At 39.7% G+C, this 27,496-nt stretch overlaps 1 protein-coding gene and 1 non-coding gene across 2 annotated transcripts; one reads left to right on the forward strand and one right to left on the reverse strand.

Moving 5' to 3' along the window:
- Positions 1–550: 550 nt before the first annotated feature.
- OPN5 (opsin 5) lies at positions 551–27,073 on the forward strand. The gene is made up of 6 exons (XM_044237476.1): positions 551–680; positions 4,580–4,699; positions 8,304–8,474; positions 12,022–12,356; positions 23,367–23,608; positions 27,010–27,073. Exons 1-6 carry the CDS (start codon positions 551–553, stop codon positions 27,071–27,073), a joined length of 1,062 nt encoding a protein of 353 aa, XP_044093411.1.
- On the reverse strand, positions 22,142–22,247 carry LOC122897638. Its single transcript, XR_006382576.1, has one exon. It is a non-coding gene; the product is annotated as a U6 spliceosomal RNA (small nuclear RNA).
- Positions 27,074–27,496: the final 423 nt, after the last annotated feature.

Consider the following 27,496-nt stretch of genomic DNA (forward strand, 5'->3'; position numbering starts at 1 on the left):
GGGTAATTAAAAATATGTCATACTCTGGCAAATTAAACATTTTATATATTTATGATATATTTTAAGTATTGGTGGAATGTTTTCCCTCTCTTCCCCTTTACATATAGATACAGCTGTATAGATACAGAGATCTAGATAGACAGATACAATGTACATTCCCTATAAATATCTTCTCTTAGTTCAACCCTTTGTAAAACTTGCTAAGCAACGTAAAATGGTTGGGGTGTGGCCTTCAATGTCTTATTCACCCAAGGGAGGGGTGAAGTGACACAAGAGAGTAAGTAGCATGATAAAGAAATGACTTAATGTAGGCGTGGATACTCAATCTGCACACTGAATAGTTGAATACTCACATATTTGGGTCGTTGAAGAAAAGTGTGAAGATACCCACCATTTTTTAATTAGGGAATTTCCAAGCATGGCCCTGGAAACTTGCATTTTCACTGTAAAAGCGGGGGGCATGGTTATGAGCTGGTTCAAGTTGGCTCATTCGGGTCTGTTGCCATCTCTACTGATTTGCTTTCCAGACTCCTGGTCGCTTGAGCACAGCATGGCACTAAACCACACTGCCCTGCCCCAGGATGAGCACCTGCCACACTACCTCCGAGAAGGGGACCCCTTTGCTTCCAAACTTTCCTGGGAAGCGGATCTAGTTGCTGGCTTTTACTTAACAATAATTGGTAAGCTTCCTTAATTTTTCTGTGCAAATGCTGCAGCTAGAAAATTCAGAGGCTAATATGTTGATTATGCACAAGGATTCACATCCTTACATAGATGTTTTGACTGGGGGTGGAGAGTGGGAGGAAGGTAGAAGATGGGGGCCGCATTGCAGGGTTCAGTGAGTGTTTCATAGAAATGACTTGGTGATCCTTATTATTAGTGATGGCTATTCCCTCAAAAATCAAAGAAGTTTTATAGCAAAATCATTTATCCCGGGACTATATTGGTTGCGTTAAGAGTAGGTTTGTCTTCTGAATCACAAAACTAATGATAATGATATCTTATTTAAATAGAGTGCTTTTACATAATAAAATGCTTTTAATATAATCATAAGATGATAGGCTCAGAACGGACCTTAGAAATCTCCTAGTTCAGCCTCCTCCTGTCACAACTGAGGAAACTGTCCCCGGGCTGTGGTCACAATGGACACACTAAATTTACTGCACCGAAAGGAGAGTTGTTCTATGTTGGTATTACTAAGTGAGTTTGGTGAGAGTTGAAAAAACATATTGGTAATGAAATGAGAGTCAGCCCAGGGTCAAAAATTTGTGCATGGTCCAAAACATGGTGCACCTGCTTCCAGACCATGCTCTCCAATGCCATGGCCACGTGTGGCTGCCGAGCACTTGAACCGTGACTCATCCAAAAGAGGTGCTGTAGTGTGAGTATATGCGAGACACTGAAGACTTAGCCCTAGCAAAAATATTGCGAGATAGTTCACGACTAATTAAAACAAGTTGGCTACACGTCAAACCTGTAATGTTTGCCTGTATAAGGCTAGATATATCACTAAAGTGAATTTAGTGTTATGTTTACTTTGTTTAATGTGGCTACTGGAAAAAGTTTGAAATATGTATGGCTCACATTTCTGGTTTATGTTGTTTTTCTATTGGACAACATTAGTCTAGGCGATTAGAGTTTGAGCATAAAACTTCTTAAATTTAAAACTGTTGTTTTAAATTTGGGTAACCAGTGCACAGGTGGGTTATGTCTTTAGGTGTGTCTGCCTTTAATCTTTTCAGATTTGGGTCAAGTTTTCTCTCTCTCCCTCTCTCCCTATCTTTCTTTCTCCTTTTCTCTCTCCCTCCTTCCCTCTCTTTCATCTCTTTATTACGGGCTAAGAATTTCATTTAACCTCCTGAAATTAGCAAATATCATTAGAAAAGTCTGGAGATACCTCTATGGTCAGTGCTTGAGGCAAAAGGAATCGATGAGATTGAATCAGAAATTTCACTGCAAAGGGATTCCCTGGGTCCTTGGCTTTATGATTAGCAATTATGACACTGATTTAAATTCTATTTCTTATAAATGGACTCTCGCGTCCTTTCAAACACAAGTGTATATGGAGTGCTCATTCTTTGCCACTGTAAGTTTCTGGGAATACAGCAGTGAACAAAATGGGCAAAGTCTCTTTCTGCACAGGGACTATCTGGTAGTAAAACCCACACTGCATTTTCATTTAACAGAAGTACTTCCAATTATCAAAAAAAGTGGAAAAATTGACATCTTATAAACTGAATTTATCTCAATCAGTTGCAAGAATTGAGTTAAAAAGGAGCACTCCAGATAAACAAAAGAGGGAGAGGGATCCCACATCCATTCCCCGCCCAGGCATGGGAGATCTCAGGAAGAGAGACAACGAGGCTGGGAGGAGGGGGATCAGGAAAATTGCTCCCTTGTTGCATGTGAGGATGGAAGGAAAATCCAGAGTCAGATTCAAATGGGCATGGCTGAGGTGAAGCTAGAAAAATAGGTCCCCAAAGAGTCCCCAAACAAAGGGAACATCAGATGACTCAGGGAGATGGAGCGGAGCCAAAGACGTGTTCCAGAAGGGTCATTCAGGATGAGGCCAGGGTCCTTTGGAGGGATTTGGATTCATCTAGACCCAGTCTTGGACTTGGTGCTATGTCTGGGTCTTACCCCTCCTAGGATAGGTATGGGGATATGCCCAGATATCTTTTTAAGGGAACAGAGTGGAATGATATTCTTGGTGAGTTTCGTTAAATACTGGAAGTCTTTGGGAAAACTGGAGGATGAAAAGATACATCTGAGTTTGGAATAGAGGAGAAGTACATTAGAGACCCATACCCACCCTTCAACTCTTTTACTATAGATACTTGGTAGATTAACAGTTTATAAGTGAGGTTCCCTCGTTTTGTATTCCTAGAAAGATTCAGGATTTTGATAATCAAAAAATGTCCCTCCCACCCCCACCCCTGCCTTTAGCCTTTAGCTTCTTAATCTTGCTTTCCTTTAACTATCTTCAAGAATGTTTGCATTCTCTTGATAATCCCCTACAACTGTCTCTGAGAATCATCTGCCGGCAGCTCACAGAGAGTTGACTATTTTTTGATAATGCTTTGGGCACTGGGTAAAGCCTTATGAAACATAATAAAGATAATTTAAGAAAGGAAGAGTAAGAAAATCAATATTCTCGAAAGAGAAGTAGGAAGACAGGGTATTTAAAGGAGCTTTGTGTATCAATTACATATGTATGCTTATTGTTCTCAAACTTCTTGAATACAAAGTAGAAGGCATTTGTTTCAAATTCCTTAAGCCATGTTTTCACATGAATTTCCCAGTGTGCCTTGCTAGCTGTTTTCCTTGACTGAGACACAGGTTTCATGTTAGTTGGTTTGCTCTAGAACTCCGTAATCTCTTCTATTTTTCCTCTTCTGTCTTAAGAAATCGAAAGAGGTTTTAACAGACCACTAGGCAGCACTGACCCCAGGGATTCATAATTTCCTAAAAGCACAATGCAGTTCATTCCTGGTGGTTTCATACCGTCAGGCGAAACACACATTTCTTTCCTTGCCCCCAAAATGAATTGTGGTGGAGAAGTAGAAATTAAAATAGAAAAATCTGGGTTTCTCCTGTTAATACTCTCCTTATTCCTTACTACTAAAGGCAGCTGTACCAGATTCTCATTTATACACAGCTACACTATGAAGCAAGAATTCCTGAAGAAATCTACTCTACATGTTAAGCTATGGAAGTAGGTGTATTCTTTTCTTAAAGTCAGTAGGGATTGGGTCTTTTTGGATTTAAACTGGGTTTGTAAGAACTTTTGAATAGTATTGTAATGCCAAAGCCAATCAGTCATTAATAAAAGGATATAAAAAAGTGGGAACACATTTATACCACTATTGGTAGGTTGGTGGGTTGAGGGTCACTTTCTCTCCCTTTGGTGGGAGGGGAGAGCCCATGTTATCCACTGTCACCTACTTCCCCTTAATACCTAGTCCAGTAGTAGCTGCAGACACCCAGCGTCCATGTGTCCTCAGGAGGCAAAATGTCCTGAGATGTGTCTCCAGGAGATGACCCTTTCCTCTCAGGAGGTTATGCCAGCCCAGTCTGGCCTCTACCTCTCCTGAATGCTGGTGCTCCCTCAGCAGTCCACAGTGATAGTGAAAGCACCTTGTCTGGTTGGGGTCACTTCAGCTTCAGCGTGTACCAAGAGCCAAGGGGTTAACCCTGCTTCTTAGAGGGAGGGAGTTCTATAGAGCCAATATTCGGTAAAAATGGCGGAGGAAATACTCCATCCTGGGGGCCAGTACAAGAACTGACCATGGGGATTCCCACCCCTCCTGAGCTTCACTGGGAAGTTAGCAGTTCCTTTTTCTGGGTAAGTTCAGTCTTATAATCCCTGACTCCTATCCCTTTGGAGGCAACCCATCCCTCGCCTGTCACTCGCGACTCATGCTTTTTACTTCATCTTCTTAATTTAGATTTTTTATTTAGAGTCCTCTCACTACCCTCTAAATCTATGGTGTCCATTTTTGAAATTGAGAAGTGTTTCATATCTGAGTGAACTCCAAATCCTAGTGCTGACGAAGGGAATTTATATTTTTCCTTGTAGGGATTCTGTCCACATTTGGAAACGGGTATGTCCTTTATATGTCTTCTAGACGAAAGAAGAAGCTGAGACCTGCGGAAATAATGACTATCAATTTAGCAATCTGTGATCTGGGCATTTCAGGTACTGCAGCCATTTCTTCTTTGGGGGGTTTGAGCTGTGCTCCGTTCTAAAGTCCTCACTGGCTCAGAGATCATCCCTCCCCTGCCTCCTTGCACTCCTCCCTTCACCAGTCATCTTTACAGAGGTTGTGGTAAGTCAACGGAGTGTTGCCAGGTTAAAGAGCTCATCCATTTAGCATCCGTTGAGTCTTTTCTGTGTGCTGAGCATGTTAGATACCAAGGAGACAATTTGGAATGATGAATGATACCTTTTAATGCTGAGCCTCAAAGTATAAAAAAGAAGACAGAAACTTACAGATCACAGTGTTGGGCTCCTTTACACCCCCGCCACACACAGGGGACTCCGTTAAAATAAACACCAAGGGGCTAGGTCTTGAAGCTTAAATGATGGGCAGAGACAGTCTGAGAGGTGAGTTTAGGAAGATGGGAGAGCTGACCTGCTGGTACATTGAAGTGTGGCTTCAGGACTAATTGCAAGCATAGAAAGCCTCCGGGTCAGTCGTTCTGGAAATTGGATGCACAAAAAAGCCACTTGGGGAACTTAAACACAAAACAAAACAACAACAGAAAAACAAAAAACTTCATGGCTGGGTTTTATACCCAGAAATTTTTATTGAATTGGTTGAGACTATTACCTGGGCATCAGGATATTTAAAGTTGGTATTATCAGGTAAGTTAATGTGCAGGCAAAATTGGAAACCACTGGTTTATTTCTTGCTTCTTTGGCTTCTCTGATAACCCCGCCAAGGGGGAATTGGAATAAAATTTCTCTTTACTTGTAATTCATTTTTATAAATATAAATGATTTTGGATAAGTAGCCTCCCTTTGCTTTCATCTATAAAGTCCCAAGGTTGTCTAAATACACTCAAACTTGTCTTTGAATCCCAAATCCTGTTGTTTGGAGTATGGTCTTAAGTTACTAGAATTGGGGAAACTGAGTGTGAACAGTGCACAGCAATTCCTCTTTCCACTGGAAACTTTTTAGCAGTTTCCCATCTAAAACGTCCCTTTTAAAATGTTTTTTGACATTTGTTTCTCCCTTTATAAATGGATTTTTCTGCCAATGCCAGTCTCCAAAAACAAGGCTCAATAAAGAAGCCTCTACCTATCGAATCACTGTTTATCACCATCAGATGTGTGGCCCTTGAGGGTCTGCTTGGTCTTCGTTGCTTGGGGGGCTTTACTCAGTACGGACAGGCTTAAATATCAAGAGCTCTTATCGGAAATGCACACCGACATTAAGTGAAGCATATTGTGTCAGGCCTCCTGGGATGAAAACAGCTGAAAGGAACCGCAGGCAATTTGCAGGGCGGCACAATGACTGCCATTTTATAAATGGCCACACGATGGCGGTGTCGCAACATGAATGATTGCTTTCCGGGTCCCCTCTCCCAGCTAACCCCGATCGGTTCTCTCCCTGGTACTGAACGTAAAGTGCTCGACTGAAACCTGCCATTTCCATCCACATCCTTCACCACCGAATAATACTAGATTCATGTTTAAGGCTGAATTAGTCTATGCTTGAATAAAAATGTCTTTAGTTGGTCTGATACACTGAAAATGCTTTCCACCAATCAAACCTGCTCTAGAATTGCACAAACCACCTCCTTACTCTGCCTATGTCTTCAGAGTAATTCAGCAAGAAGGCATTTTCTTCCATGTGATAGTTTTTGCTGATGAACCCAGATCATTTCTCAACTATGAGTGTCTCTAATACATGTTCCAGTCCAATAAACCTTAAACATTTTCGTCTATTTTTTTTTTCTTGGTCAGCTATATTCCATTTTAAGCACCCTGAAGTACATGGTAGAGACCAGGTGTATTTCATCTATATAATTAATATTTGTTGTTTATATACCAGTGGCTTGCAATTGTGTATTAGAATCACCTGGGGAGCTTAAAAAAAAAAAAAAAGAAAGAAAAAGTATATTGCAATATATTGATGCCTGAGCTTGTTCCAGATAAATTATATCAGACTTTCTGGAGGTTAGAGTCCTGGAAATTGATATTTAAAGTAAAATAAAAACAAAGGAGAACAAAACAACTCTTCCAGTGATTTTGGTGTGCAGCTGGGTTCAGAACCATCCTATTAAGTGAAGAAGGGAGAGGCATTCTAAATGACATTCCAAAGGTTTACCAAAGGTTCCATTCCAGAAGGAAGCTTAAAATAGTCCCAGGCACAACAGACACTAATTTCACTCCATCCCAGTCACTTTCACTTGTCTCTTGCTGCTTTTAGCACCCACACAGCTGACACTTAGCTCAAGCTTTGAGTTTGTGTCTCCTCTGCCTAGAATATTTCCCCTCTAGACATTTATTTGCGATCTCTACCGGTGATTTAGACATCTCCCTAAATGTCACATTGTCAGAGAGGTCTTCCCCGACCCCCTTATATAAAACAACAATTACTATCTATCTCCTTCCACGTCATTTTTCTCTCAGGACTAATGACTATCATGCCATAGTATCATATTTTATATTATAAATTATGTATTTCTCTTATCTACCCTCTACTATAAAATACCTTTGTCAGTCTCGACCTCCACTTTGACCTCTATCACCTTGCTCTGTGGTTGTTACATAAGAGGCACTGAATGATTATTTGCTGAATAAGAAATAGTCCTTTTATACTCAGTTTCCTCACTGACAATCGGGCTAGGCCACTGGGATTAGGGAGCCCTAATAGGGGGGTGCACAATCCAGAAGGATGGAGTGTGAAACGCGCTATCTAAACAACTAAACAAACTAGGGGAGATGTGTGTCTGGCTTACAGAAGGCACTTGAGAAATACGTGTTACCTGACTGCACTAATAGGAACCTGTAACTTGTACCTCTGTCTGTTGAAGAAGGGATACACCTGGGAGGGATGGGGCAGGGCTGGCACCTCTGAGTATCAGTTCCTTGGTTTTCCTAAGGAAATAAATTTAAGGAGCCTTATGATAAATAGATAGAAAGATAGATAGATCAATCACACAGAGCTCATGAAGAGCTTCCTCAGCATGTTCCCTTCCAGGAGGGTGAAGATTAAATATAATAGCTGAATATGAAGGGTGCGGGGCTTGAATTAGAGTAGAAGAATTTTTTTTTAGAAAGTACAAAACACAAAAACACTAACAGAAGCTGAGGCATAGTTTATTTTTTTATTATTCTTTATTCATTTATTTATTTCCAATTCAGTATTTTAAAATTTAAATTCAATTAATTAACATATAATGTATTATTGGTTTCAGAGGTAGAGGCCAGGGATTCGTCAGTCTTATAAAACATCCAGTGCTCATCACATCACATGCCCTCCTTAATGCCCATCATCCCATTATCCCATTCCCCATCTCCAACCTCCCTGCCCCTCCAGGAACCCTCAGTTTATTTCTTATGATGAATAGTCTCTTATGGTTTGTCTCCCTGTCTGACTTTGTCTTGTTTTATTGTTTTGAGGAATAGTTTAAATCCCAGAAATCTGGGTCTGGTTGCAATCAGATTAAACCTAACATTAACTAAAATAGCTATCTCTTGTCTGAATAGAATATGACTCAACAGTGAGTTGAGGCAGGTGGGTAATTTTAACTAGAGGGAATTTCCCTTGACAAATTGCTTGGCGCTCTAGTTGTAGGCAAACCGTTCACGATCATCTCTTGCTTCTGTCACCGCTGGGTGTTTGGCTGGATTGGCTGCCGTTGGTACGGATGGGCTGGATTTTTCTTTGGCTGTGGAAGTCTCATCACCATGACTGCTGTCAGCCTGGATCGGTATCTGAAAATCTGCTATTTATCGTATGGTAAGTATGAAGGCTTCTCATTCTCCGATAGTCAAAACTAGTGGATTGTCAGACTGTAAATATTGTACCGATAGGTAATGAACAAAGATTGCTAATAACCTAAGAGACCAAGAGTATTTCTACTTAGAGCCTATTTTGTTCTAACTTAAGTTTAAAAATCTGAACCTGTGTCGATGTAGGTTTCTTTTAATACTACTTTTATAGGAATGTCTGGTGTTTGGCTACAATGATTTTGGCAAGCATCATTTCCTTGTATAATCTGTGTAAGCCTCTACCATGTTTTGCCATGCAAACAAAGAAATAAGATGCACTGAAAGGATGTCAGGCCCAAGATATTTTAGCTTGTTCCCTACATGGTAAGTGTAATTATAAGAAAAATGTTTCTGATCCTCCTCCTTTACGCCTCAGGCTCCCTGTGATTTCAGAGATGAGGAATTCCAAAAATTCCAGCTCCAAGCTAGAGAGCCCTGCAGGTGCTGACAAGAAAGGACTCATGCAGAAATATCAGTCAACACACTTATTGTGGTATTGTAGGTAGGAAGATGAGTAACTAGAAGCATTGATAAGGGGAGAGCCAGCTATAAAAAAGTTTTCAGGCTCAAGGGGTTTTTTTCTTTTGTTTTATAATCACAACATGTTAAAAATAAACTTTGATTACATGTTTCTTGGGGTTTTGGGAACTTACTGAATCCCAAAGAGAAGACTTTGGGTCCCTCTGTTTCATACTGAGAACCAGGTGCGCCCAGGGAATAGTATCCGCTCCCTCTGGAAAACGCTGCTCTGTTTGTTAATCTGTCAATCAGAACAGTTGTGACCGTGGAGATGGAGGATGGCCTGGAGCCTGAGGTGGGAATCATCAAGTCAACTTCATACTCTCAATGTGGTGGAATTTTCCTTTTTATTTTAAAGCATTTTTTTTTAAAAGATTCCATTTATTTATTTGAGTGAGAGAGCAAGAGAGTACCAGCAGGGGGAGGGAGAGAGAGAGAAGGAGAAGCAGACCCTCCACTGAGCAGGGAGTCTGATGTGGGCTCAATCCCAGGACCCCAGGACCATGACCTGAGCTGAAGGCAGATGCTTAACTGATAGAGACACCCAGACATCCCTTTTCCTTTATATTTAGAAGTTTATAGTCCCAGACTCCAAGGAAACCGTGCAGGGGAGGGTAAGGTCATGGACTATCATCTTCGCAAACTAGCACTCATTTTTTATCTTTTTAAATTTCCATCTTTTTCTAAACATCTTAACACTTCCAATGGAAATAACTGAAAACAGAATTTCCAAAAATATATAAAAAAAGTTCAATTATGTATATCCTGGATGACTTCAGAGTCCTATACTTACTACCAACTTATTTTTGGTCACATCAAGTAGATCATAAATAGAGGAGAAGGCAGAATTTCAGCTTCCTGGGGATATTTGAGGAATACCTTGATGTCACTGCTTTTTAAATATTGCCTTGAATTTAGGCTTGGTGTCCATTAAAGAGGTGGTACTGTCCACCCCCAGAATCGCTGTAGGGCGTCACTCTATATGGGAACTGTATATGTATTTCCATCTTCTTTTAAGATTGAACCTCAGTAGAATGGTTTCACCATTTGATTTGACTCATGATTCAACCATCTACAGTGTCTTAAAATGTTGGAATTAGAAGACCGCTTGGGAACATGGAGACCTTGCTCCCATTAATGTGATAAATTGTTTTAAGGCATCCCTGACAGACAGCCATTTGGCCTCTTCTTGAATAATTCCAGTGACCAGTGACGGGGAGCTTACTACTGTACAAGGCAGCCCATTCTCTGATTGGTCTGCTCTCATTGTTACAATGTTATTCCTTATATTGAGACAAAACTGCCTCCCAGTAACCTCCACCCATTGGTCCTAGTTCTGACTTCTGGAGCAACACAGAACCAATCTACTAATCTACTCCCTCCTGTACTTGACAGCATTTCACCATACTCGAATGTAAGTATACAACACCTCGCCAAGTAACCCTAACCGTAAATGCTTATACGTATGCGTATGCACATTCCCCTAAATATATGTGATTATCCATGCCAGTGTTTTATCCATTATGATGGATAATCAGGAGCTGATAAATATTGTGGCTACATGATTGTTACCTCTCTCTGGTTGGGCTTGAGAAATTTGAATTTTCTGATACAAAATGCCATGTATTTGGAAAAAAAAAAAAGAGAGAGAGACCACAGAGCATAGATACAATCTATATTTCTTGTTAGTGCTGAGACAAACATAGGAGTAAAAATTTGTGTTAATGTAGTCCTTTGTAGTTTGCAAATCAGGCCTTGCATTATTTCTTTGAACCCTTATCAAAACCTGTAAGCAATGTATTCTTATTTCCACCATTTTACTGCTAAGAATGTGGGCATCTAGAAAAGGTACATGAAGAAGGTCAAACACTAGAGACAAGAAAAGTAGACCCTACTGACTTCCTAAACTACATATGGCTCTGAGCGGAAGCACGCCTTGTGTCTGTGTTGAAGAGTCCATTTGGCTTTTGTTGACTGTGTCCTGGTATTTCTTGTCTGCTACTCTAAAACCAAGGCAGTAAGGATTTGCTTCTCTGGTCCTTTCTTTTTGAGATGATAAGTGGAGTATGGAGGTAATTCCACAAGCAGGCTGCAGCATTAGATCAGGCTTCCCTGTCTTGGGTGGTTATGGTAAACTTTGGAAAGTGATCAGTAGTGTTCTATAGCTTTTTTTATATGACTACACCAGTTCTTCTTGGAATTCTCTTTTTGTTGATGGAAACTAGTTCTGTAAAACCTAGAGCTCATTTTTTGTTTTCCTGAAAGTATTTTCACAGTATTACATTTGCAGAACATGATGCAACCTACCTAGATTCTCTACCTCTCTTGGTATGGCTGTGTGAGCTTGACTGTTGTGTTTGTCATGGTTGAAGATTCAAAACCTGCTCCCATGAAGCAGGATCAGTCACTTTAATATCTCAGCACTCAGTCATGGTTGTGGCCCACTGACCTCCACTGACAAGTGTTTAGGAAGATGAATGAGATGAGAGGCATGAAAGCTTTTAGGGAGAAGGGTATTGAAAGGTGCAAGCAATGTGTCATCAGTTCTCACCTTCCCCGAAGGAGTCCACCTTGGATGAACCAATAATACATGCTTTTGGGGGCTTGGTCGTTCTGTTCTACCAATTGGCCTTGTATTGGATAGGATCTCAAAGGTCATACTGGATGCTCTCTTAAGATCCTTCCTTCATTGTCTTTGGCATCCTTCTTTCTACTGTCCCCTTTCCTCAGCTTTTATCACTTACCCTTCCCAAGGCTCCTGCGTGCCTATGGAAACCTTCCCTGTGAAAGCACTTCTGATTTTATTCGCTTGGAAAAAGGCCCATGCTCTGGAACTTTTCTCCCTTCACTCCACTCTCCCTCAGAATTCAGTTGTCTGACCACTTCTCCCAGAATCCAATGGAATAACTCTTTGGATGTGGAATTTGACATATCGAGGGGAGGTATTTGGGTGTAGGGCAGATTACATCCCGGTAATGCTTTTCTTCTACCTCCAGGGGTTTGGCTGAAAAGAAAGCACGCCTACATCTGCCTGGCAGTCATCTGGGCCTATGCTTCCTTCTGGACCACCATGCCCTTGGTAGGTCTGGGGGACTACGCACCTGAGCCCTTTGGAACCTCGTGCACACTGGACTGGTGGCTGGCCCAGGCCTCCGTGGGTGGCCAGATTTTCATCCTGAACATCCTCTTCTTCTGCCTCTTACTCCCAACGGCTGTGATTGTGTTCTCCTATGTGAAGATCATTGCTAAGGTTAAGTCCTCCTCTAAAGAAGTAGCTCATTTCGACAGTCGGATACATAGCAGCCATGTGCTGGAAATGAAACTGACCAAGGTAATTACAGTAATAATTTACAGAGGGGTTTTCTAATCAATTAAAACCTCATAGGGAAAAGAGGATAGGGAATATTGGGGACTGGGTGAACTTAGAATCTGTATTCTATATGTATTTCTGCGCTTTGCTATTATTTATCTAAACCTTTGTAATATTTCTTTTCACTGTTTCTCTCTCTCATTTACATACACACACACACACTTTTAATATCTACTGAATTTGTACGGTGGATCTACTGGAAGCTTATTTTCTCTATTGAATAAGATATTCTTGGTTCTCAAAAATTATTTAAGTCATAAAAATAGTAACTTTTATGCATCATAAAATGCCTCCCAGTATTTGTACTTTTTTGTATGGACTTTGGTGGGTGTGGTTAGGAATATTCTGTCAGCTCATGTTACAGAGTAAGAGTTTACCACATCTACTATCCTATGGGAAACTTGCTTAATACAAGAGAAGTTTCTGCATGGTCGAGTACCTTGGTCAATGCTAGTTTCAGAATTTACAGCTCCTTAGAGACTGTTATGTGAGGAAAGGAACACACAATTTGAGAATAGACTAGGGTTCTCATTCCATCACCAACACTTGCCAGTTTGTGATCCAGACCTTTGAATCTCTATTTTCTCACTTGTGCAACAAGAATAGTAACATCTATCTCCTTGGATTGTGGTGGAGATTCGATGAGATAAAATATGTTATTCTATCATTTGGTGCATGGAAGGTGTTAAATAAACTGTAGTTCCTTATTCTCTCATAACTTTTAGAAATTCTGGGAAAGTATAAGACAGTGGTCTTTCCATCATCATCTTGTCTTACCCTTACATTGAAAAAAAGAATTTTCCAGGATATACCTCAACATAAATGACATGCAGCTAATACCATCCAACTGTTTCCTAATATTAACATTCGCATGCCCTAACTTCTACTTTACTTTTAAAGATAAAATAAATAAGTAAATAAATAAATGTAGATCGAAGTTCTAACCATTCCTTCTGGTATCTAAATCAATCATACCATTGATACCGCACCGTCACGCTACTTCCTACTTTGAAGACCACTTGTCTCAGGACTATACAGTAACAGTTCCCTTCAGACCTGAGATCACTTCTAGTAAGTCAGGGCCTTCGTTTTAGTAATATTCCTCTCTGCACAGTGCAGATGTTTTGAGATGGTACAAGGATCTCTTGGTTGTACAGGGTGAGCTACAGAGTCTTGATGGTTCCAGCTGACCTTATGCTGAGTAGAAGAAAGCTCCAAGGAAGTCTTCAGTATTCTAAATCTATACTCATAATCTAATAATAGAGCAGTTCTACCTGGACAAAAACCCAAGAAAAAACATTCCATAAAATCCAAGGTCATGAATTAAGCTCATTTCTAGCTCTCCTTTTAGCTCTTATCTGTGACTTAAAAAAAAATATTAATCCAAATAAATCAGTCCACGTTAAATTTGGATTACATCTAACCCAAACCTTACTCAGAACCAGATACTGCTCTAGGAACAGGGTGAATGCAAAAATAATAAAAATATTCCTTCTCAATACTTTATGGAGGTGTGTCCATGCAAAGGATGTGATGTCCATCACACTGGTAGGTGGATTTGAATTTACCTTGTCATCCTACAGTTTGGCATACCAGGAAGCTGCTGAGATGTCATATGACTTCCTCTCCCTTGCTGCCCTCCAATGGTGTTAGCCTCAAGACATTTTGATGGTCTTGATCAATGAGTTCAGATCCTTATTTCCATGAGGCCTTCTCCAGTTTCTCTGAGTGTGTTATTCATCATCTGTGCTCCTGTTAGTTAAATTGCCTAACTCAACCCACAGCTAGCTTTTATAAATACCTTAGCAGCTGGTTCTTTGTGTATTCTGGACAGTGGGTAATTTGTTTAGTGAGTGATTCTAAAGCTCATTATGCATACAAGGTGAAACTTGGCACACACCATTTAACTTGCTTTGTGGTTATCAGTCTCCTTGACACAGGCTGGACTGTATAGGTCAAATAACAAGGCTCACCCAGTCCAGATTAACAAAAGAGATGTTAAATGAAAAGTTATAGGCATTTATGTGTATGATTTTATTTTATACACGTCTTCTTCTGACATATACTAAATGACATTGTATTATATTAATGTCTATATGGCATATTATATGTTATATTTCATACAGTATGTCTGTATCTCACTTGTATATATAAAACTTATATTAAAATAACCTGAATATAAAAAGCTTCTAATTATTAACACTTATGCAAAAAACATAAATCAAAATTCAACACACACTGATAAACACAACTTTCTATTTCGGCATCTTCTCTGCTAAATTTAAAATGTTTTCAATTACCATTTAATTTTGGTCTTGATTTTTTCCCTACTGAGTAAAAATAAGTAAAAACAACCTCACACTGGACCTTTTCATAGTCTTAGCGAGTTTTTTCTCCATTTAGCTACCTCTCAGGATTGACAGTCTGCTTATTCACTTGGTGCTTCTGATCTTTTAGAATTGTCTGGTCTAAAAGCTTATTACTTAAAGGTCACCTCCTTGGATTCTGGGGTCAAAATCATTTACTTTTCTGGGTACTCTAATGATTTCCAGCTGGGTTATTATCTGGCCTATATTTTGCTAGTCTGGTCTTATCCACCCGAAAACTGACATTCCACCTACAAATAGCTCTCTACTTTGAAGTTTTCCCTTGAATTAATTTTTTAAGAATGACGGTTTTGTAAACTTTTGTACCAGGCTGATACTTCACAGATTGCCAACAGAGGTATGCAAAAAAAGCCCAAGAAATAAAGACCAACACGCAAAGAAAAATTCTCTTTATGTTTCTATGACTCAGTATCATTTCATTTTCATTTGCCTGCATTTAACTTTGTAAAACAAATTTAATATTAAACAATCAGGATAAATTCTGTTGAATTGAGGTCTTCCTTGTCCTCCCAGGGCTATGTATAAATTCTAGGAGGGCTTTTATAATCCCAGGGTGCCAGTGGATGGGGGTTCCTGGTTTGATTGCTGTCATGTCTTGCCCCTGATATTCCTGAGATATTTAAGTTTCTTCCCAGTCTCAGTCACCAGTTGTTATGGGTCACTTTGCATCCTTTTTGTTCCAACCAGAAACCCTCTTCAGGTTCATCAGCAATTCCAGCTACTTCCCTGTCCTTTGACTGCAACTCATCAGTATGTTGGGAGCTTGGCTGGGACCCTGTGAAGCAAGGCATAAATTTTTGCTCTGAGATCCCTAAATGCATTCGGGTCTTTTGCTCCCTCAGCATCATCCCTGGCCCCCTGTGTTCTGCTCCATGGAGTAGCAACAAGACAGTTTCTTAAGGTCAGTTACCAGCTCCTCTGAGGTCCTCCCTCACCTTCGAGCTGTAGACCCTTTTACCTATGTAGGATGGGAAACCTGTAATCATGTGCATCCCTCTAAAATTGTTCCCATTGAGTAAGATTAATTAAACGGTCCACTTCATGTTTCTGGCTGTGGGTACTCGATGTCATTTTTTGTATACTCAAAACACCTTTCTTTCAAATATTCTCCATTCTGTAAGTTTCAGATTTCTATTTTAAAACTCACAAGGCTGAGAAATAAATGTTTTATATTTTTGGATATTTCTCCTTGAAAAAATCTTCACACAATGCAGTGAACACTCTTCCTTCTGCTTTGATGAGGAGGGCAGTGGAGTCACAGGAAGAAAATACCAGATGCATAGACTAATTTTTCCAAATATTATGATGTTGTATGGACTAGTACCCAATACTTACTCATTTAGTACAAATAGATTATCTATGGGTTCCATGTCTACAAGCAGTGTCTAGATCCTTTGGGCATCTGGATTTCTCTTAATTTCCTTTATTTCCACCAAAAAACCTTCATGATCTCCCCTGGCTAGTTTAAGTCCCTCTGCAATAGGCCATCAGAGCACTTGACAAGTTCACTGTATTGAGCCACACCCTTGTCCTTCTTTGCAAGTAGTAGGTAGGTGAACTCAAGTGTTACATGTCCTGTTTGCTTCTGAGCCTCACTGCTTGATGCCTACTAGATGTTTAATCAAGATTGCTATAATGAATACATAATTGGATAGATTAATTTAATCTAATTACCTTGATGAGTGTTAAGTGGTCCCTTGACCCCTGGCTTGAGTTCCTCTGTCCCTTTTATAACTGGCAGGCATTTTGTTTTGCTTTGTTCTTTCACATTGGTGGTGAAGCCTTTTTAAAAACTATAAATGTAAATCTCAGCTTTCCTCCTGTGATTCCTCTCTTTGACTGCCATCCAGTTAATTTATCCTTGGAGGTTCATCTTCAGAGAACCCCTGGGAGGACTCTAAGGGCAGTTTGTGAGAAAGCTGAGCTGCATTGCTTTTTTATTTTTTAAACCAATTAATTCATTTCCTCTGGTTCTTCATAAGTGTTCTTAGCTTAAATGCCACTTCCCAGAAAAGCATTCCCCAAATTGAATTCAGAGCTTCCTATCATCATGGGGCAATGCTGTCTTTATAATTTCTTCTTAGAACTGGCCATAATTTATAATTAATTTATAATTACACACTTATTTTTGTGATTATTTGCCCAGTGTCTGGCTTTAGCATTGGTTAGTAAGGCCTGTGGAGTGGCAACCATATCATTTCAATCATTTTGTGTCCCTAGGACATAGCACAGTTTCAAAAATGATGCATTAAACATTATAATATGAAATAAATCATATACTATATAATTAATTATGTTAACATAAATTTAATATAAAAAATCTATAAAATAAATAAATATATATATATAACATCTATATTTGTTGAAGGAAAGAATTTCAAATTGGGGTAAATGCCACTTTTGCCATGAACCCACTGAAAGTCTCACTTAGCTGACATTTGTTATTTATTTTGGCTGCCAGTGGCTGAACCCCTTTCCATTTGGAATTTCTGTGTTGAGGAATTTCCAACATTTTGAGTTTGGGGAAGTGGAGCAGAGGGGCAATATGTCTGAGCAAAGGCTGACTCCTAATTTAAAAGATACAGAAGGACCAGTCATTGACTTTCCAAGATTCCCATGTAGGTGGAGTATGGCTGTGACCCCAGGCTCCAGCCAGTGGGTCTCAGGGATAGTGATCCCAGCAAAGGGGCAGGGAGATGTCTCCCCGGGGCATGGCTGCAGCACAGTGGTTTCTGCATCAGAGCTGCTTTGGGACATCAGTTTGGGCATCATTTCTCTCTGCTTGGTCTCAGTCCTGAGTCCAGTGTTCCCAAGGATGCTCTGTCCTAACCAACCCATTCCTTTTCTGTCTTACTTGGCTGAAGTCAGTTTCTGTCACTTGCAACTCTGAATATTGACTGATTCACCTTGGGTAAACCACTTTACCTTGCTGGGTCTTGGTTTTCTCTCCTGTGAGAGGAGGTGGGGGAAGGGAACTAAATGCTGTCTACGTTATTTTCTAAAACTCTCAGGTTGTATAAAAACGGCTAGATTGGTTGGATCGTTTGAGGGTTGGTGACAATAGCTCTTACTGCTAAAACCTCCTGGTCTGTCTACCTGAGTATATTTCCCCACTGAGTGGCAATTTCCCCACTTTAAGGGCTTGGTTCAGTTTTAATGAACCAAGCCTCCCTCATTTTTTGAGCCAGATACTTACAGATTTGTATCTCCTGTTCTTTAAGCCAGCCACTGCCTCACTGGGGAATGCTGTGTTCTGTTTTAGACCCAAACCCTGCAACACAGATGTACAGAGTGACACGACCTGATTTACATCTTCTCCTTTCAATCACAGCTTTTGCTTGTTTATAGAAGAGTGGTATTTTAAGATTCAAGAAAATTTCAGCGGGGAAGTGCAGACCCTTCCTTCTTCCAGGTCTCTTTTTTTTTTTCCAAATACAAATTAATATTTTCTACTTGGATCACCCCCAGGGCTCACACGATAGTAGACACAACAAAGCTCTCAGAATTGTTTTCTTTCTAAGTGCATGATGAGGGGTCTGGGACAGTTGGCCTTAGTTGTCATTCTATTGATAAAACAGAAGGAAGGAAGAAACTCAAATTAGACTTGCTTTGAGTTGTCACATTACTTTATTTCTTCAAAGGTGGTGTGAAGGCTAAATATCACCCTTATTTTTATACATATCAGGAACTGAGGGCCAACGAAGATAGGTCACTGTTGCTAAGTCACCCCCTTCCTCCTCGCCATTGGTAATGTCAGTCAGAGGCAGGCTGCCCACATGTGGGGGGTAGTGGCCTCATGATTGGCCTTTACTCTTGCATTATCATCTTTTCATATCTTTTTCTTTTCTTCTTCTTCTTCTTCTTCTTTTTTTTATTCATTGGGAGCAAATCTGTATGCTTGCTAGCTAGACTCAGGATAGGAAAACCAATTCTCCTTATCCCTATGTTCTGGTCCATTGTATGTCCCTTGCCATTTTCTCCATGCACACATGGAGTGATTTTGCTTCCTGTGACTTTGTCTCATCCCAGCCACTGCAATACCGTTGTTTTCAGTGGTCTAGCTACTGATTTGGTGACTCTTGTTACTGGTGGGGAATTTAATCCATCTTGTTGGCTCTCCTTGTAAGCTTCGCTTCTACATCAACTCCATGTCCTTTTCTCATCCACTTCATTATCCAAGGTAGTGCACAGCTCCGAACACCGGCTGAAGACCTACTCATATCTGAGCAAAGGAGCCTGTTGCAAGGAACTAAAAGTCCAGCTCTTAGAGAACCAGGGGTTCGTGTCTCACTCACACTGGTCGGTGGAGTTGAACCATAGTTGGGATCCAAACCCAAGTCACTCTACCCATGATATTTGTACTATTCCATGCTATCTCAGCACAGAAAGAGGGAAGGACTTTGTTTCTTGGAAACCGTATCTGCTGGAATGGTTCAGATGAATTGGGCCCAGAGCCTTACGTAATTTGGAGAATTTACTTTCAGTCCCATTGTTCTATTATGGCTTTAATTGATCAATTCACTAGAATTGATCAGTTATGAGCAATATTGCCTATGCAACGCTTAAATTAGTGCCAGCTTGAACTGTAGCTGGAACTTACTGATATCCCTTAGTGCTCTGCTGAAAGATATATTTAAAGTTAACTGGGTTGCAGATGTGTGATTCTTTTGTAGAAGCAAAGCGCATATTCTGTGAATTTCCTCCCACAAAAAATTGCCTAATTTAAGAATTGAAATTTTCCTGCTTTTCCAGTAAACCAAAAGGCAGTGGTACAAGTGAACAATTAAAAAATAAACAACTTAAAAAAAGTTGACAGGTACAGATGTCTGTGCTAGAACTGGTTTAAAGATATCTGGAATAGAAATTTTGGAAAATGAAAATGAGGACACACTCAGAAATGAAGAAAGAACAGACTGATGAAAGATTAAACACGTTCCACTTTGACCAGAAAGCACTGGGAAAATGAGTGTAACGTAAGTTTTGTAACTTCTATGGAGTTTATTTTAAAATGCCTTTAATATTTAATATTCTAATGTTTTGTGGAGTATATTTTAATAGAAGATTGTAAAAAATAAATGAATCTCATGTTAACTTTGTATTCACTTCAAATACATAAGTAATATTCCGCAGTGTTTTTAGATCTAAGCTCTTATCTCTCTTTCTGCTCTAAACTTGATTTCTAATCATTCAGTTTAAGGCATTTAGTTTTATCCTACTCAGAAAAACCACGATTATTCATTTGCCATGTGTTTAAAAACCATAGCATGGTTAATTCTCTGATGTCCTTTTATTTAAAAAAATATTTTAAGGATTTTATTTATTTACTTGTCAGAGAGAGAGCTCAAGCAGGGGAAACAGTGGGCAGAGGGAGAAGCAGGCTCCCCGCTGAGCAGGGAGCCCAATGTGGGCTCGATCCCAGGACCCTGGGATCATGCGCTGAGCTGAAGGCAGAGGCTTAACTGACTGAACCACCCAGGCATTCCTCTGATGTCCTTTTAAAAAGGATAATGTGATACAAATGCTTGAAGTCCTTCCTCTCCCCATTGCACACTCTCATAAAAGTAGAAAATATGTAGAATGTTAGAAAATATTAAGGACTAAATTCTAATCTATTTTTTGTCAATGACTTTGACAGCAACACAGAAAACAGCTTTTGAGATACTGTGAAATCATCACATGAGTCACCAAAGAGAAAGGATGGTGCTATGTTAAGTTCCCAGACATCTGTTAAAGCGAGTTTTATTTATACAGTTATTGTTTATTTGGGGACTTAGAAAAAAGACCCTCATTTTGAGCCTTGAGGCAACCATTCCATTTACAAACAAAAGTCACACAGACCAAATGAAATACAATTTCTCCTGCATAACCCTCTGCAGAGAGGCGGAAAAGCAAGCAAGCGAATGGGAGTAATGCATGTGGTCTGGGTCTGGTTGATAGCTACTAAGCACAGGTAAGAATTTTGGCTCAGGACTGTAAAGCAGGGCTTCAGGAGCCTGACACAGGGCATCAAGACTAGAAGGAGATCTGGGCTCACTTCATTCATCTGTTTGAGGCTTAGACTCTATTTAGAAAATGGAGTGAAATGGGTATAATTGAGGTGTGTCTCAGCTGCAGTTAATTTTTAGAGATGAGCCTTGAACTTCTTTGGTGGAATTTCATAACCCGAGACACACGGTGGATTTTCCAAGCTTCTTTCTTGACACAGTCCACACATGTGGGGTTCTCAGGGTAAACACCCTCCTGATAGGCTGTTCCGCAGGTCAAATAGGGCTATGGACCATTCCCTGCGTGCAATAGCTCTGCTTTCACAGAAGCAAATTGGAATGCATGTGCACAGAAACGACTTTGTTATAAAAGAACTCAGCCACTTGGATTTCCAAGACAAAAAAGCATGAATAAATATTGTTTTTTATTACTAATAAAACATTCCTTATCTTTGATCCTCTACACCAGCGTGTCATGACCCTTACATTGGGAAGACTGTTCTTTTCTTTCTTAAATAAGAGGATAAGGACAGAAGAAGTGGTGCCTGTCTCAGATACATTCATCTTTTCATCTTTCCTGGATTTTGGGGAACTCCGAGATAGAAGGAAACTCCCCCTTTCCTACAAATCCCTTATAAAATCACGAAGATGAGTCTGATGCTCTTTGTAGTCAAATGCCCATCCCTGTTCTTGTTCTTGTAGCTAGAGGCCTGCGGTCCTCTGGTCAGGCTTGGGTCACGTGATGCTGGCTCCACGCAGCAGCTCGGAGGAGAAGGGTTGCTGTGGATGCTAAAGTTCACGAGGAAATGAAAGACATACGGTGGATTTGCAAGAGCAGATGTCTACTGCATGGAGTGCTAATCTGAATGTCATTTCATTATCTTACAGAAAAATAATAGATAATGGTATAAAGATACTTCGAAGTTAGTACACTCTTTCTTAACAAAGATCTGGAAGAGCTCATGTTTAAAATAAACACCAAAGCTTAGACTTCATTTGCCAGTGTCAGTACTCAAAGGAAGAACGCTTTCATTTCTTGTTTAGCCTGTTGCCTCAACAAACCTAAACAACCTGTGTCTGCTTTGTTCATTGCTTTATCCTTGACACAAAGCGCATAGGAGATGCTTTGTAATGCTTCTTGATTGAATGAATGAATAGTGATTTTTCTACCTCCAATTTACAGGTAAATCTTCCTAAACATGGCTCTCATTAAGTCTCCTGCTCGGAAACCTACTAGTGCCTCAAAACATAAGAAATTAAGTACAATTCCGATCACAATAATATACAAAACTCATAATACATGGATATTATCTTTCTTTCTAGCCTTATCAATTTAGCCAAACTAAATTGCTTGCTGATTTCTTTTCTTTTTCTCAAAAATATGGAGCACTTCACAAATTAGCATGTCATCCTTGCACGGGGGCCATGCTAATCTTCTCTGTATTGCTCCAGGTATAGCATACGTGCTACTGGGCAAGCACTTGCTAGTTTCTATACAAACCTCACACATACCTGTGCCTTTGCTCATGCTGATCTTGCTACTATTCCATTATTTCAACTTGTAACATGCAGATTGTCTGCCATGTCCCTCATGAAACTGTTCTGAATTTGCCCTGTACCAGGGAATTTGGTCCTCCTGTGCTGTTACTTAAATTCTATTCTTCCTTTTACGGTAGTTGTTTGTATTCCAGGAGGCTACAGCTGGATACTAAGGTGTCTTGGTGTCCCCAGCAGTACTTGGCATTGTGTCTGGCACCAAGCACTCGGTAAAAAGGGATTGTTGAATTCAAATGAGATAATCTATAGGGCAGGTATGTAGTTACAGGGCACTAATTAGGGCTACATTAGTAGAGGGACTGGTTCGCAGATGGTGAGAAACCAGTGAGGGTGTTTAAGAATCCTCTTTCTAATTATTCTTTGATTTGAAAGTTAAGAGGGTCCTAAGGTAATTATAATTTTGTGAGAGAGAAAAGCGTTTTCTGGAAAAGTCTTGCTTTATGCCACTGTGTCACTATAGTTAAATCTTGGTGATTCTATTTTACTTTATATCTAGTGAATTTCCACTATCCAAGCCTCACACTTGAGAAAATGAGCCAGAAGAAGTACACTTAATAGAAATCTCTGAAGAAGATTTCTATTAAAATTTCCAACAAGGGCAGAGCTTCTGTTTTCTGAGGCAAATGAGTGTTTTAAAATTTCTTCATGGTGAACATGTTTTCTGTCTAGTACCAAATATAATGGAATATATTTTCCAACAACATGGGTTGGGAAGTCTAGAAATTTCAGGAGCACAGATGTCTTCTTAGCGTCTTTTCCTACCCAATGTAAAATCTGACAGTTTTTTTAGGGTTAAACTTTGGGTCTTTTGGTACATTCAACTTCTGGAGTGAAGAATGGATAGGATGTGGTAAATCAGATAAGTCATTGTAATAACTTCTTCTGGCTAAACATCTCTGAAGTCCGCATAGAAAATGTCTCCTACCGGCAAGATAAATAGACAAATAATAGACTTTCTTGGGTGTAAATGGGCTACTGCTCCTCCTCCCACCCATCATTTCCACCAGGCATCTTGACTCTGTTCTATTGATTTCCCTCACCAGGTAGCAATGCTGATTTGCGCTGGCTTCCTGATAGCCTGGATTCCTTACGCCGTCGTCTCTGTGTGGTCAGCTTTTGGAAGGCCAGACTCCATCCCCATACAACTCTCTGTGGTGCCAACCCTCCTTGCAAAATCAGCAGCAATGTACAACCCCATCATTTACCAGGTCATTGATTACAAATTTGCCTGTTGCCAAACTGGTGGTCTGAAAGCAACTAAGAAGAAATCTTTGGAAGACTTCAGGTAAAATTTCAGAAGCCAGAAATGAATAATATTGTTTCAGAATCCTGTGGGGTTCAAGCCATTCTGATATACTATCTTTTTAGGGTTAGAGCTCATCACTTAAGAGTAGCCTAAAGAGAATTTTCTGTTCATCAAAATTCCTGAAATCAAGTCATCAGATATGTTGGGTTGGGAGTCATGGGTCGATAATGAGAAAATTAATTCCATTTTTAACTGTGGAGTAACTAAGATAGGAAGCTATATCCATTTGAGAGGCCACTATTTCTCACTCTTTCTTATCTGGGACCAAATCCATTTTACTCCAAGAGCATGATTCCACATGGCATTGATTCAAAATTAAGTTCTTATAACAGAAAAGATTCTCCTGTTTGGGATGTTTCTACTATTAGCTATGAGTACAGGATTTGGGCAGGCAAAGGAAGGAGAGAAAGGAGGTGACATTTTTACTCTCTGTAGGTTCTTTATGTTATTTTCACAGGGGCCCCTATTGTACCTTCTCTTTGTCAGATAAGGAAATGGAGGTGCAAGTGAGGTTAAGTGAGCTGTTTGTGCTTACACAACCAGGAAGTAGCAGGACAGAGATTTAAACAGGTCTATTGGGTTTTGAAACAATCTACACTCTTTCTGCTATAAAATGAAAAAAAGAGTTTGGAAAGCCACAATTTTTCCTATAGGCGAGGGTGAGTAAAGAGTTGAGAATGACGTGTGGGCTTTGTGTCCATGCAGGGCCAGTCTTAATGGTGGAATGTGCATGGTCTGAGGTGAGGGGTGTGGAAAAGGTCCGAATTCTCTGATTTCTATTAATTCTTACTCAGTAGATATGTAGTTATTTTTCTATACTATTTTTCTTCATTAAGCAGGAAACAGAAGAGAACAAAAGGTAGAACTAGCTGAGGAAGATGTTTTTTCCCTATGCTTGAGCCATTGACAAATATTTTGACCTTTAGGTTCCTCACCATCTAGGGTACAGGATCAAATGAAAAAAAATAAAATAAAAAGGCATAAAGAAAAATATCGTTGTTGTTGTTGTGGTACAGGAGAAGAAATATACAATTTAGAGGTACAAGACCAGTGTTTGGTTTATTTTTCCATATCTTTGGGAAAATGAACTACTAGGAGCCTAGAATCGAGAAGAACTGATTGCAAACACCCATCTTTTGAAACTGGAAGAATTACACCAACTGTGTGTTTGGAAAGGGCTAGCTAACAAATGTTACTGTTTTTTTTTTTTTTTCCTTAAACATTGTTGGTGGTTAATGCCTTTTCTGTTGAATTGAATAAGTTCAAATTCTAAAATGCATCTATTTTGGCAGTAATAACACTTTGCCCTTATCAACTATTAATACTTTATTATGAATGCAGGTTCGAGAGAGTATTTTTCATAGAGCAGTTGTGGGAGAAGATAATGGGCATCCCTTCCTCTGAAAGAGGTGATGGGAATTTGACCGGAATGGCTGACAGCAAATTCTCCCTACCTCATAATTTTGCCGTGGACTGATTCTGTGTTCTGTACATTAACTCTCAAGTGTGAGCAGCACATAAATATTCAATGCTCAATAATGAAAAGGAGAAATTTATGAGGAAGTCAGTGACTTGGGGCCGTGGACCTTTGGAGAAGCCAGCCAGGCAAGAATCGGTTCAGTTCACCTGCTCCCCTTAGCCATTTCTGTGAACTACAACAATTACTTTGCTGGAGGAAGACAAGTGCTGTTTCCTCACTCCAGAGTCTTGGAGCTTTCAGTGTAGAAAGCAGGCAGGTGGTAGGACTTAAACAGGAAGGAGCCCTTGGATTTTCAAATCTGGAATGTTGAAGAGGTGTCATGAGTTGCTGATTTTTGGAAGGATCTTTTTCAGGGAAGAACTTTTCAAAGAAGCAAAAAAAAAAAAAAAAATTTTTTTTTTTTTTTTTTTTTTATCTTCGCAGTTATTAAGGAGCTAAGAAAGTGGGTAGTATTGAGCGGATAGAATGAAGCAATGTGGTCTGAAGCCAGTCCAGAGTTGTTAATGCACTACCAGAACAATTCAATCAAATTAACCTATTTTAATTGATATCCTTGTTTTTTCCTCTTCTGAGCTCTGAAATGAATTTGTTTATAATGGGAGACCCCCTTGGGAAGTATTCTGAATTCAGATAAAAAAAGCTAATGTGTTGAATATGAGATTATGGAAATATATTTTGAGTAATTTTTATAGTTCATTAAAAGTTAACTCATATTTCCCCCCTAAATTGGGTCCCCTGAGATTTTAGTAAAAGCTGATGAGCCGCAGCAAAAAATATGGCCAAGAGCCCATCTTGAAATGCTATTATTTATCCCATTTGGGTATCCAGATATAGTCTCCAGTATTTTCATAAACAGTGCTTCTCCACCCTGACTATGGGTTAGAGTCAAGTAGGGAACCTTGAAAAACTGCTGCCTAGACCCCACTTGCAGGGATTTTGCTTCAGCTGGTCTGGACTGGCCCAAGTTTCATTTGTTTGTCTCACTGGTTAATTCTCCCAGGTGGTTCTGATACCCAGCCATTGTTGAAAACCAGTGAACCAGAACCTGGGAAAGAAAAACATTGGGAGTGCTGCTCTAGTCAGAGGCCTCTCCCCCAACCTACACAGAGACCACTGAGTGACAAGGGAACCAGACTTCAGGTGCTCAGCCAATCTTAGATGCAATATAAGTAATCAAATGATACTGGGAGTACATAGGGAAGGACCAAGACATTTTACTCTCCTGGTATTTTAGTAACGATATGGAACAGAAAACAAAGCCCTAAATTCTGGTGTTGCCATTCTAATAAACCTCTCTTGACTACCTTAGTTTGAATGCTGTCTTTATAAAGAACAGTCTTTTTAAGTAACTTACAGGGCCAACTGACTGGCAGGTCAATTGGGAGGCAATGAATTTTGTTCTAAGGATGGGAAACTCACTGGGGCATATGAAATGTGCCATGAACAAGTGACTTGTTTTTGGAAAGCTCCACTCAAGGGATTTCTTGATTTTGAATATTTTTTTTAAAGATTTTTTTTTAAGATTTTATTTATTTATTGGACAGAGAGAGAGATCACAAGTAGGCAGAGAGGCAGGCAGAGAGAGGAGGAAGCAGGCTCCCCGCTGAGCAGAGAGCCTGATGTGGGCCTCGATCCCAGAACCCTGGGATCATGACCTGAGCTGAAGGCAGAGGCTTAATCCACTGAGCCACCCAGGCGCCCCGATTTTGAATATTTTAAAGTGAATTATTATTATTTTCTTTCCTAATTCAAGTCTTGTGCATATAATCTTCTTGGTAGATGTGCCTGCTATGATATACATACACAGTATGTGTATGTGTGTGTGTGTGTGTGTGTGTGTATATATATATATATATATATATATATATGTTAAGTTACATTTTCCTTCTCCTGTGTCTAGGCTGCACACTGTAACCACAGTCAGGAAGTCTTCTGCTGTGTTGGAAATCCATCAAGAGGTATGAAGATGGACACAGCATCACTCATGGACACAATTATTCACTTGTTTGCCTCTTCACTGCTGTTGATGTTTGATTGTGACTACACTTTTCTCTTTATATTATATTTTTATATTTTGTACAATTTCCCTCTTTTTCCTTCAGCCAGGATTTGCTGGGAAATTCCAGTGGCCAAATGGAAATTATATTATAGGATACTATTTAAGAAATATTACTAGGATAAGTCTCCTTGGAATTTTTCTTTTATTATATTTTAAAACCTAATTGTCATGACCCAAAGTATTAAGTCCAAGATACTAAGAAAAATATTTCAAAATTTTATTTATTAAGATGTTACTTAATTTCATGATATCATAATTATTATTTTTTAATGTAGGGCCAGGATGGCAGTTTTGGGGTCCATTCAAATGGGTGGGTGATTTTTGGGTG

Source organism: Neovison vison, chromosome 1 (genome assembly GCF_020171115.1).
Source record: "Neovison vison isolate M4711 chromosome 1, ASM_NN_V1, whole genome shotgun sequence".
In the NCBI taxonomy this organism is placed as follows: domain Eukaryota; kingdom Metazoa; phylum Chordata; class Mammalia; order Carnivora; family Mustelidae; genus Neogale; species Neogale vison.

What these genes read in the sequence shown, in the direction of transcription:
- OPN5 (XM_044237476.1), top strand. Translation starts at nt 551, where the DNA reads ATGGCACTAAACCACACTGCCCTGCCCCAGGATGAGCACCTGCCACAC. An exon ending in CTTTTACTTAACAATAATTG is followed by an intron (nt 681 to 4,579) that starts GTAAGCTTCCTT and finishes TTTTCCTTGTAG; the next exon opens with GGATTCTGTCCACATTTGGA. An exon ending in CTGTGATCTGGGCATTTCAG is followed by an intron (nt 4,700 to 8,303) that starts GTACTGCAGCCA and finishes TTGGCGCTCTAG; the next exon opens with TTGTAGGCAAACCGTTCACG.